The sequence below is a fragment of the Andrena cerasifolii genome, chromosome 6, assembly GCF_050908995.1.
Source record: "Andrena cerasifolii isolate SP2316 chromosome 6, iyAndCera1_principal, whole genome shotgun sequence".
In the NCBI taxonomy this organism is placed as follows: Eukaryota; Metazoa; Arthropoda; class Insecta; order Hymenoptera; family Andrenidae; genus Andrena; species Andrena cerasifolii.
The window spans coordinates 7,792,769-7,805,556 of record NC_135123.1 but is presented as its reverse complement, the minus strand read 5'-3'; the positions used below and the strand labels follow the sequence as shown (position 1 = coordinate 7,805,556).

Below are 12,788 nucleotides of genomic sequence, written 5' to 3'. Positions count from 1 at the left end.
GAAATAATACATTAAGATAGGTATACCATGGCATTTTAAATGTTCATCCGTCCGATCCGTCCTCCGACTTTGGTGAACGTCGTTATTGAACTCCATTATTTCACATATCTTGAGAATTCCACATTACTTTATTTTATATATTTATACATGTGGAAGGAAGGGAAGGAATGATTTATTCAAACATTTCGAGTTACATTTATTTTTACATTATATCAAAGTATTACTATTTAAAGAAATTCTTGTATCTATCTACTTATTTAGGATATTTGACAATCGCAGCAATCGCATCGGCTCTGTTCTCACCAATTACCAGGTCTCGCTACGAGGAGGTCGCAGCGTTTCGAGGCCCGTAGAGAGACTGCCTATTTATGTTTTATTCAGAAAATCTAATGACTCGAATGTAATAACTATTAATAAGAGAAGATTCATAAAACTCATATGAAATATTTAAACTTGAGAAGCGTAACTTGCATGCAAAACATTAAGCATCTCGAATGATTGTGAAATTAAAGAAAAATTGTTTAGAATGTTTAAAACGCGATACTAAAACTTTTATCTAGAATTTAATACATATATATATATAATCGTTTTATTCGGTAGCATGTAGAAAGATTGAACGAGTTGAAAAGTTGCACTGCTATCTCTGCAGATCGCCCCCCCCCCCCCAAGAGTAATAAAATAGAAAATATTATGACATTGTGTATAATTCTGTATAAATAATTAATGTGAATTTAATTATTTATACAGAATTATAATTAATGTGAATTTAATTATTTAGGTTACAGTATCAGATTGAGATATTAAAACATAAGTTACAAGCAAATTTTAAATCTTGTGAAAGAGGGTTAAAAAATGTACTTATGTACTTTTACATATTTCGCCCCCTCCAAGAAAGGCTCCTGAATCCGCCTCTCCAGGTGGCTCGGCTGCATCGGGGGGAGGGGGATGGACCCGAGTTGAAACCCTGACCAGGTCCTCAGCAAGTCCAGGAAGTCCAGGAAGTCCAGGAAGTCCAGTAGGTCCAGGTAGCTCGGCAACTGCAGGGTCCCCGGAGGTCCTCCAGGCCCGGAAGACCGACGACGACTGAGTACATGAAGCTCTGTGAGCTCCTTATCTAGACTTCGAGGAACGATGTCTCCCGATCAAAACAAGGTCGACGGTTAATTACAATTGCGAAATCCAACGAATTCTTCGGCAAAAATGGATTTTCTGCTAAAATATACGTTCCATTGGCTATTGCTATGACAAATAATGTTAACAACATTTACCCTAACCGCCCAGTAGAAATTATTATTAACTTTGATCGATAGAACTTGAGATATCAAGCAATTAGTAACATTTGATCTTGAATTTGCAAATGATTTTCTACGCCGAATGAATTCTCTTTTATTCTCAATGTTTAATTGTTCGATACATTAATGTTAATGCTTATACATATTATCTAGTATTATTTATAATGAATAAATACATTTTAGTGGAACTTGGTGTAAATGAATAGTTGCAGGAATATTTGGAGAAATATGAGTGACATACTTGTTTCTCCCCCTTAGTTACTAAGATCGACGAAGTATACGATAGAACCACGGTACTCTATGAAACACTTTTTGGCAGGCACAGGCACTGACTCTACAATCGCATTGCACACGATTACAGAAGCACTTCCTGTTTTTAAACGTCCTTCAGTTTCTGAAAAAGTCTTCTAGGTAACGGGTATATCTAAATGGAATCCTGTTAAAAGGCCTCCCACATGGTCCAGTAATCGATGAAATAAGGTGATCTATAAGGTGATAGGTCTATGCTGTACCTCGTCTGTGTTGAAACCAATTATGGCGAGGTAAGAGATACTTTTTACCGTGGGTCGGTGATAAGGATAAAGAATGCGATCGTATTTGGATCGATTTCGTTTATTTAGTAATTGAAAAGTAATTTAGTATGCAATTCTTCATTTGCAGTGTTTTCATTTTTCTTAGCAGGGGCAGTTATTTTTCATGTCTATTAACTTTACCGACCTGTATGAATCGGTGGAATATGGTTCTCAGAGTTACCGTTTTTAAACATACAGTGCGCAACACAAGTCACAGTTCTTTCACGAAGTTGTTACTTCAGAGGTGGCACCAGCTCGAACTCCCAGATATCTGTGACAGAAAGAATTCAAATTTAAAATAATTATTTCAACCTAAAGGCAACCGTATAAGCTAATGAAGCAACAATTAAGTCGAAATACTCCTTGAAAGATTGTAATTCAAAGGCAAAAGGTCGAAAAAAAGGCTAAAGAGCGAAGATGGGACGTCAATGCTAATTTTGTTTGGGGGGTTAGGCCCACCGTAATTTGGCTTTCTGAGAAATGTTGCTCGGCGTAGTGACGGCATATCTTTCCAACAGCTCGCGGCCCAAGCCAAGCCAGATAACAACGAGGGATGGAAAAACGCGCGATAATTCAAGGATAACTTTCCTAGTGTCCTTTGCCCTACGTCTTCTGATCACCTGTGTTTTATTTCCTCGTAATACGATCCCTACTCACCGACGCAAATAATTATACACGTGTATAACGTGTAAATCTATTAATCTTCTTACGTTTCAACCGCGAAATATTACTTTATATAATAATTAGCACGGTATCTTGTCCCTTTGAATTTTTAAACTAAAATCTCCTATAGGGGGCACTTTAGCAGGCGCCAGCAGAAAGGAACGAGCATTACAGAATTCATAATAATTAATTGATTAGACAAAGTAGCCTCAAACAGATCGTGAACGGTGAATAAAATCTTTGTTAATTTCAGTTTTTCCTTCGAATTGATTAAAAACGTTTATTTTGCTTGTTCACATTTAAAGCCTTGCATCACAGATGTCGTCGCTGTTTTGCCGGTGCACTTAACACGACTATTTACGCAGATACAAATCAGGAACTTAAAATCTGGAGAATCTGTTAAACTTGAACGGAAAAGTTACATATTTGTAGTTAATAACTGCGGAAACCTGATACAGGCTTTACGCTTCTTAAAAGATTGCCCTGCAATCGAATCCCTGCGATTTTTCTTATCCACGAATATAAACTTATATACACACATTCTAAAAACTAAACGAGATCGTTAGGATACAACGAATTAAAATCGACCTTTTCCAATCGACGCAGAGAGGAGATGTACGATGAACCTTAATTCTATTCTCACGTCGCGTATCTAACGTTATCGATCTAGAATGAAATGAGATTACAACAATGTTAAGAGTAATAAATTAAACCTACGTGTGTACACTGTCCGTGATATAATTAACTGAAAACCTCAACAGTCGATCTGAACGGACTGATTAAAACTGATTCGTTGTGGCACTGCATCGATCAAGTTCTCCCTGTTTATGAGGCAATACTACATTATAGTAAAAATCTTTCAACGAGATACGGCTGGGGTTGGGAAAAGATGTTGGGGATGGGAGTATTATTTCATCTGAAGTATCGGAGATGTCCATTTCCGATACATTTTCTACTACCGCAACATCGGTTTTGTTAATGTTGTTATTATTGGCGTCGTTATTATCGGCTCCGCCGTAAAATTTCTCATATTGCGCCAAATAGCTAAACTTATCTAATCTCTCTGATATAGATAATTTCACAGCGTTCGCAGCTAGTTCGCATGCTCTTATTAAAGGGCCTTTATAATCCACTCTATGGTATTTTGTCTGTAATTACAGTTGCAACGCTAGTAACGACAACGGCATTAGAGTTCACGTAAAAGACGAATACCTTTTTAATAAGCTCCTTATACGTAATCGACATAAACGGTTTAATGTCCTTTTTCTGCAGCCAGGCATATTCAAATTTTTCTTCTTGTATAAATATAATGTGGTACTGGCTCTGAAGATTAAGCGTATATTACTAATTCGCACAGAGTATGCTCAGTAGGGTGGACCGAAATATAGGGGCAAAATATTTTTTTATACTTTGCCCCTATATTTCGTTCCACCCTAATGCTCAGACAAATAACCTGTAATACTTACAGGCTGCAGAGAATTTTTGGCTAGCTTATAATACGCAAAGGTGTCAGGGCAATCACTGACCATTCCTGGCCACCATGGATAACCAGTTACATGCGCCCACACGATGCTTCCAGCGTTGTACGCATTTTCAATCAAGTCCATCTGAATATCAGGTGTTATAGGGCATTGCTGTAAGCGGCAAGAAGCTACTGACTTATCTGCGAAATCAAGCAATAATGGTAACTCGTTACGTTCATAGAAACCTCCACTGTCGCTTAAACATTTTACAAAAGTATTCCCACACCAGAGTTCATGTCGCAGTACCATAGCTTTGGTACATTCGATGGATCGTGGTAATCCTCTGTGTACCTCCATTTTCCACATCTTTTTCTACAGCACTCGATCCAGAGCCCGATGTCTCTCCTAGCCTGTAACCACCGCAGTCTCTCTTTCCAATCGAGATTGCTATCGCACTGAGACAGTTCCTTGGCGTGCGGATTAGACGCTAAATAAAAACAAACAAAAACTCCACTTTCAAATACCCTGTACAGCTAAAGTGAAACGTCTATCACCCTTGAAGTTTGCACAAATTTTACTCGTTACAAATGTATCGCTTTATAAAATAGAGATATCGTACAATCTTATTACAATCTTTTCTTTTTTGTTTCCTTAGGAGTAACGTACTTATACAATTAAATTAACGGCTAACCATACACTGTTATACACGGAAATGTGTTAACTTCTTGTCGTTCTGTGTACACCTACCTACGGATGTTTGTGCTACATTGTTTCTGGTGTTCGGCGTGTTTCTTACAACGTTCCTATCGTTCTCTTTGTCGTCCGTTTGTATTTTAATTTTGCCTAGCCTGGTGCGCGAAATGCGCGTCGGTTTCTGCGGGGGATCGCGTTTCTTACAATTAACTGTATGCTGTTTGCGAGGCAACAAGTCGCTCGACTGATCGAATCGAACGCATATGCCGCTGTCAGGGACGCTGTGAGCGTCCAGCTCATCTTCGGAGTATTGCAACTTCTTCGGTTTCAGGTCCACCTTCCGGAACCGCGCTTTGTTCTTAACCGGCGCCCGCGGCGTCGGTACGAACTTCTTCTCCATCGGTGGCGTCGCGAGGACGTTCGAATTTCCATCGAACTGCTGCCTATCGAACAACTTTAACTGGGAACAAGGGACAGAATCATCAACTCGTACCTGCTTTTAAATCATTCATAATTAAATATTTCTGTCTGCGAAATCACCTGCGGCAACGAAATAGTCCGCACGTTAGAAATCTTCAGCGGCTTGAAATCCGATTTTTCGAACAGATTGGTGGGGGTTTGCCGGTTCAAGTTCGACGGTTCAAACAGAAATTTTCTCCCCTGCATGTCGCCCGACTGAAATTCGATGCAACGTTTACGTAGGAAATGAGTATACAACGAGGCGGAAGGGAACAATTCTTTCGCTAAGTTACGAAAACGAACGTTACAAGCGTAGAGTTTTTAAACGGCGTCTCTTTCGAGGCGGGGACTGCGCAATTTTGTGACGAAAAAAAAAATCGCGTCCCGGGGAGGAATAAAATTGCCTCGACGACTGAGAAATCCGCCGCGTTTGAACTGGGGTTCTCACGGCCTATCGCACGGTGTCTGTTGAAAAAGCAGACGCCGTCCAATGGCAATTCAGAGCTCGCGACAGACGACGAACGTATAAAGTGTGTCGTTTAAATATCCATTAAAAATTCCCTTCCTACCAAACAGTATTAAACGCGTTCAATCCTCTTTTCGGTGTTTCAATTAATCGTAAAAGTATTAGAGACACTGGAAAATAAAATGTTAGCTGTGTGGCCACTTTTGAAATACCGCAATCACCGCCAACGCTCTCATTGGTCGACCGAGGCTCGTCGCGCGCAGCGTCGATCCAATTCGCTGCTCGCGATTCGAAAATCTGTCGGTTATGTCCGTTGTGAATACGGTTGCATGGCCGCGCTTCGTATTTAACAAACGCGAGTGTATTTTACAAGTGAAGAAAGTAATACGTTAACGTCACCACCATTATCGCGTTCGTACGACTTTGGCCAATACGATTGCGGAATATTTGATCGATCGTCGTTTACTTTATCTTCCACTGCCTCTCATTATCCAACTTTCACGAAACCGAGCGCCAATCGTAACGAAACGTCAAGTCGTTTCGTATCTTATCATTGAATCGTTTAATAAGTTCAACAATTCAATTCTACTGGATACATTATTTCGCGTGCAACACCACTGCGTATTAAAAATGATCGGTTACATCATTTCTATTAACATTCGGAACATACGATAAAACGAATGACAATCCGAGTCTACACGCCTTCGTAGATATACACGGTGTTACTATTGCACGGAGCTTTATCTTCTCTAAACAAGTGGTATGGGAAAAATGGGAGGGGAAAATGTTTTTTTCCCGTGGTTCGTATGAAATACGTTGAAGTTTCGCCCGGATCTACGCACGAGAAAAACGGTCGGTACTGATAACGCGAACACCGTATATACGTTCGTATAAATCGCTAACAAGTAACGATGTGGTTATCTATATCGTGTTCGTAGAATCTTAATGAGCTTATTAAGAAGTTTCTCGCGGTTTTCCAACGGTCCCGTGTCCGCGGAACAGTCGTAAAATCGCTGCTAGCCGAAGGAGCTCTTGTTTCGCGGCCGAAAGTTGCCGAAGTCGCGCTCGGCTCGTTCGGGTGGCCACATAGAAAATGGAGTTTGAGCGAAGCAAGCGAAGTAGCTATTCGCCATCGTTGACGGGCACGCAACGACGGTTCTGAGCTGGTCGCGCCGTGTATCCCGTGACAAACGTGTATTTTTGTGCTGAATGCGAGGAGAAGGTACGCCGAGGTGAAAGCGCAGCTGCCTGGGAACCGTACGAAGGTGAGTTTGGTTAATTAGCAGGGCATTTAAGGGTAGAAAGGCACGACGAAAACTCTGGGCATTGACGACCATCCGTTTACAGAACGCATAAACCATAGCCTGCGCATGCGCGATCGCGGGAACGATAAATTTACACAGAACGCCGAGCATTCGCGATCGCGGATACTCCGCGGGACAAACAATTGGCTTGATCGTGAAGAATTATTGTCAATGAAATCACGAGCGCAATAAAGAGGGATTTTTGTATCGCGATATTAGCTGCCGCGTAAAATAAAACGAGCTGGCAATGAATGCCTCCTGTCCGTTCCCTTGTGATGTTTTCTATGTTGTCTTAGCGATAACGTATAATTTATGTCAACTCGAGAGTTTCCTTCGAAATTACTCGTTGGCCGGGCGGAATTCATGTGCGCGGCGTTTTGTAAATAAAACTCGGATATTTTCTGATATTTCGCGACGCAAATCGTGTATTCATGCTCGTGCTTTTGAGGTGCTATCTTTTTTTTGGCAAGTTCTTGGGTGCGAAAGGTAAGTTGCGTCTCTAATCGAAGTCCACCCTTTCGCAGATTCTGCAACATGTCGTCCGCACAAGTTGATCGCCCCACCAAAGTGGGTCACATCAATAAGAAAGAGAACGACAAATCGAGGAAGACTTTCAACTCCTCCCACAAGAAGCACAAGCACGAGGACAATCGCCATTTTAAGTTCGGACGTAAGCGTCTGCAGAGTTTCACTAGCAACGGTAAATTCTTTCCGCCATATAAACGTAGAAAGAAGGAGGGCGTCATTATTCCCCCGACAAAGTTTTTGCTCGGTGGCAATATATGCGATCCGTTGAATTTAAATAGCATGCAAGACGAGGAGATAAATAGAGCCATGAACGCTGTTACGCCTAAGTCTAGCCCTCTCCCGACGCCTAAGCATAAGAAGGAGGTTATAGAAGTTATTATACCGCCGAACATCTGCGATCCTCTGAACCTGAGCAATTGCAACGACAATGACGAGTACGAGAAACAGTTAATCTCCCCTACGAAAAAGGGTTCTAAGCGCAGGAACAGAAAGAAAAAGCGGGCGTCCTCAGGTTCTGGGAAAGATGATGCGAGCGAGCCGTCTAAAACGAAATCTAAGGACTGTGACGTGACCGACATCACAGAGCCCGTGGCGCAGTGCGTGCCAGAGAGCAGCGAGGCTGAGCAACAGCAGGCATTGTCAGAGCCACCGCTGCCGAGTCAACCTAAGGAATCTAAGCCAGAGAGCCCGCAGAAGGACAAAAATAAATTGCGTCTGAAAGGTTTGGAAGAACCTAAAGATAAAAGGCTGCGTAAGATGGATGTTAAAGATAAGATTGTAAGTCCTGTCATTCCTCAACCAGGAGCATGGAAGCCTAGGCCGCAACATCGGCCGAGTCAGGATAAGAAAAAGAAGCAAACGGTACCGAACTTCAGAGAGAAAGACGCACGTTTTCAGTATGGCAACTACAATAGGTATTACGGGTATCGCAACTCTCATCGCGATATGGATCCGAGGCTGACAGTGTTTGCGCAGCGCAAAGAATTGTTCATTGAGAAAGATGTACTCGACATTGGTTGCAATATTGGCCATATTACTCTGTCCGTTGCAAGAGATCTCTCTGCTCACAGTGTAACTGGTATTGACATTGATCGACCACTCATCAATATTGCTAGAAAAAATATCAAACACTATGTAAATTGTGTACAGTCCCCTGCTGGTAACGAAGACAGCCGTCATCAGGACGTAAACTTCTTCCCAATGTCTATGCCTATCAATTACGGACCGGTTGATATTCCAGGTTTCACAAAGGATAAGAATCACAAAGGTTTTCCTTATAATGTCACTTTTGTGCAGGTATTCTATCAAACTAGACGTTACGTGTACGGGCGGCAGGTTCTGGGAGATCTAAATATTCTCATTTTTAGGGTAATTACGTGCTGGAGGACGACGCTCTGCTGTGCACAGAACAACCACAGTTCGACACGATTCTCTGCCTGTCGATTACCAAGTGGATACACTTGAATTTCGGAGATGCTGGCCTCAAGCAAGCCTTCAAACGTATGTATGCACAGTTACGTCCAGGTGGGGTCTTAATATTGGAGCCTCAAGGTTGGAGCAGCTACACCAGGAAAAGGAATCTTACAGTAAGTGTCTCACGATTGTAAAAGAGCGCGTTCGTTTCTCAGTGGCGCCGCGACACATATTAATCCATGTGCCTGTTTCAGGAACGCATATACAAAAATTATCAGCACATCGAGTTCCAACCGGACAGTTTCACGCAATATCTCCTTTCTTCTGAAGTCGGTTTCTCCAAATGCGAGGTGCTGTCGATCCCTCCTCACCCGGTGAAAGGGTTCCAGCGGCCGATCCATCTGTTCACCAAAGCTGCGTCGCCGGACGACAGTTCGGAGAGCAATGCGTCGAAGCGGCAAGAGCGGACGGAGAACGAGAGGAAGGAAATGGAGCGCAGGGAGTACGAGAAGAAGCTGTTCGAGAAGGACGTGGCCAAGGAGGGGAACATGTCGGAGATCAGCCAGCAGAGCGGCGAGTCCATGAGTCAGTACGATCAGCTGGAGAACGTTTATGCGCCCAGCGCGACGCCTTGCTACGACACGCCTGGTCACAACAACGACAGCCAGCCACCGGATTCGTCGAAGATGTGTTACGTGGACGTTAATATAGAAAGCGACAAGACGGAGCAGGAGCACCAGGTCGATCAGCCGAGCAACGAATCGTCGACGGAAGCTCAGGCGTCGCGGAAAAGGAACATCGACTCTGTAGCGGAAAACGTTTGCACCGGGGACGCGAAGAAGGCGAAAAAGAAGGATGAAACACAGGTGCACGCACAGACCAGCGCAACTTCCGACAGTGGTGGAAGAACGGTGAAAGTTAAGGGGGAAGGAGCGAGCGAGAGCATATTGGAGAAGGGGAAAAGAAAGGACGAGTCGAATACTCAGGAGGTGATTAAGGAGAGTCCGAGCAAGAATTCTAACTACACAAAGGATAAGAGGGACTCGAGGACTGAGAAGCAAAGGGAACAGAAGAATGGATCAAGGAGTCGAAGCGAAGAGGAACTGAAGGAGACGCAACGCTGCAAACTGACGTCGGACAACACGTAAATCGTCGCTGCGGATATGCCCTCTGAAAATAGAGAACGAGCGGTGCTACCACGCAGACTTCGGCCTGTCTGGTTATCCATTTACTTGGCCAACCTATTCTTTTCTCTTTTTTTTTGTATCTATCCTCCCACTCATTGTTCTCGTACACATCCCGAGAATCGATTGCCCCACGACAGGCGGACAATTGTTCCCACACGATAGTGATAGGTATAAAGACTTTCTAGATTTCGATTTCTGTTAGTACGTAGTTCTGTTTGTTCGTTTCCTTCCTCTGTCTTTTTCTTTTTTAAACATTTGTACGCCGAGTAAACGGATAAGTTTCCCTTTTAGAATACCTGGTGAGGGTTTCGGTGTATATCTGTATCGCGTCTGAAATCGATCTCGATTGTTAAGGGGAAGATATCTAGTTGTTACGTGTCATGCAACGTGATGCTCCATTAAAGAGATAATCAGAGAGAGTACGTGAGTGTGTGAGTGTGTGTGTGTGTGAGTGTGTGAGAGAGAGAGAGAGAGAGAGAGAGAGAGAGAGAGACTCGAGAAGGAATAAAGAAAAGAAAAGAAACGGGATGTAAACCGGCACTGTACATGATATAGAAATTGTGTGTATCGCTTTACCCGTAGCGCGAATGTGATATAGCGTGTGAATAATCTGGCTGTGCCTGACCGCGTAGTTATAACACGATGGGCAAAGCGACGAAGAGGATGGGGGCGAAACAAATTCTAAGTACGTGCCTAATATTAAAAAGCGTTTTGCATTATGTTGTACTATCCGAGAGCATGTCCCCGAGTACAGAGTGTCCCTAGATTTGTACCGCATAAAATAGTTACCAAACCACAGAAGATACAACGAAATGTAAGGATTCCTTTTTTATGTAGGCCCTGACAGCATCGAACAGTCGATTTTTCGAAATATAACGATGCATTTAAAAATCATGGCGTGGCTTTTGAGGTGACTTTGAAATAATCTTGAAGACCTTTCGACCAACACTCGATGACCGAGGGTGACCTTGAAAAGAACTTGGTTACATTTCGTCGTATCTTCTAAACCCGTTGTTTAACAATTATTCCGGTACTTATCTCGAAACAGCCTGTACGCATTTAGCTGGTTAGTCACCCGACGACTAACATTTCCCTTGGTTTTACCGTGTGTCTTTCAATTGTAAAGGCGATAAAGAAGAAAGAAAGGAGACGGATAGAATGCACTGTAAGCGATGGAACGAAGGGAAACGATCACTCGGAACTGAGGACTGCTCCGTGCTCGCGGTCGTACTGTTGCCGTGCTCTCCGCTTCACCGAAGAAGGGACAAGGAGCACAGCGGGGACAGCTAGCACCGACAGTTCTCTTCGAAACGCAGAAAGAGAGAGAGAGAGAGAGAGAGAGAGAGCGCAAAGGAAAGCAGAAAAGAAATGATAACGATTATCTTAATTGTGTCGATCCGATTGGTTCGAGATGGCAGTGAACGTTCTCCTGCTAAACAAGAGACACAAGACGGGCATTGTTTCCTGTTCGATTTATCCAACAGAGTAGAAAGATCTGATCGTGCACTTTTCTTTTCTTCTTGTTTCTGTATTGGTTTTCTTCTACTATTTGTTTTCTTCTCTTTTGCTTTTGATTACGAAGAATGCGAGAGCATTGTACAGAGGATCGTTGCTCCTAGCGTAGCGCCGGACCACGGGGAAGGCGAATTTTATCGGTTGGGAAAACTTTAGATTGTAGACCTGTAAATTTCTGTAATTTTAGAGGATCCAAAGCGGCGTATTGTTTCATATAGTTGTTATTTATTTATCGCGCGAAAGAGGGGCCGGGAAGGGGTAATGGAAATGAGCCGAGAAATCTTCGAATTTGTTGTCGCGAACGGAGTTAGTTGCCGAGAATATTGTTGTATTGTTGAGGAAGGTCGCTCGTCTCGCAGCGTGACTCGTGTCGCGCATCGCGAGTAAAGAAACCGAGAGGGTTTCCGGACGGTGCACTCGCGATTGTACAAAAGTTCCTCGGATCACGACTGCGGATGAAGAAAGGGGGGGGGGGGGGGGCGAAAGTGTCCGGGATATCGCGTACCCACAGGCGGCTTTCCTTCATGTATTATCTAGTCTGTCTGCATTCACGGAGGAAGAACGGAGATGATCACGCGACAGTCGCTTCCGCTCGAAAGCGAAAAACCGAAGGATCTGTTCTCGATTTGGAATTCCTTCTCGCGCGCTCTACACGCGTTTCTGTTCGAGCTCGTCCCGCGCCCTACGCATTACCATTCTCTCCGTACTCTTCTCCGTACAAAAGTCTGAAAACATCGCGAAGAGGAGCCCGCTGCGGAATGGAAGAGATCACCAAGAGACCGTCTTTAGCACGCGGCGCCAGCCTCTTATCCAAAAGGGATCGCAGCGCGTGAAAATTTCGAACAGAAACGTGGACCGACGCGTCTTTAATTTGTTCCTCGAACGTTCGTCGACTGGTGCAATATCTGCTCGAGCTAGAGTGCCGTCGCCGAGGAGGAAGGGAACGTGGACGGCGAGCGACGCAAACGACGGGACAGCAGAAATCCACTCACGGGCGCAATCACTTTTCCATGTTTTGTGTTTGAGAGAATGCTAATAAGATATTGAACCACTTAGACGCTTACCAGGAACACTCATAGTGTAAGAGATCAAATTAATAATAAAGAATCGCTTTGAGTCACCGACTCGTGCTTTGGTACCAATTTTCTCTGGATGTGGTGGCGACCTGTCGCGAGCCGGGACAGGCAATTGCGTGGTTCGCTGAAAATAGTCGGGGGATCGCCCGTGTTCCGG

The 12,788-nt window shown here is 43.6% G+C and overlaps 2 protein-coding genes across 4 annotated transcripts; one reads left to right on the top strand and one right to left on the bottom strand.

The window, feature by feature from the left end:
- Positions 1–2,732: 2,732 nt before the first annotated feature.
- Positions 2,733–5,879, bottom strand: LOC143370000 (uncharacterized). The gene is made up of 6 exons (XM_076814579.1): positions 5,224–5,879; positions 4,738–5,143; positions 4,277–4,477; positions 3,994–4,190; positions 3,740–3,850; positions 2,733–3,675 (listed from the first exon to the last, which is right to left on the bottom strand). The coding sequence occupies exons 1-6, from the start codon at positions 5,347–5,349 to the stop codon at positions 3,307–3,309; spliced, it is 1,410 nt and encodes a 469-aa protein (XP_076670694.1). The 5' UTR covers positions 5,350–5,879; the 3' UTR covers positions 2,733–3,306.
- Positions 5,880–6,513: 634 nt separating this feature from the next.
- LOC143369994 (7SK snRNA methylphosphate capping enzyme) lies at positions 6,514–12,679 on the top strand. Of its 3 annotated transcripts, XM_076814562.1 has the most exons (5): positions 6,514–6,873; positions 7,437–8,161; positions 8,243–8,736; positions 8,808–9,026; positions 9,108–12,679. In XM_076814562.1, exons 2-5 carry the CDS (start codon positions 7,447–7,449, stop codon positions 9,999–10,001), a joined length of 2,322 nt encoding a protein of 773 aa, XP_076670677.1. In that variant the 5' UTR covers positions 6,514–6,873; positions 7,437–7,446; the 3' UTR covers positions 10,002–12,679. The 3 variants fall into 3 exon arrangements, with proteins under 3 accessions (XP_076670677.1, XP_076670676.1, XP_076670679.1); XM_076814561.1 differs by having other exon boundaries at positions 6,519–6,873; positions 7,437–8,736; XM_076814564.1 differs by lacking the exon at positions 6,514–6,873 and having other exon boundaries at positions 7,471–7,612; positions 7,719–8,736.
- Positions 12,680–12,788: the final 109 nt, after the last annotated feature.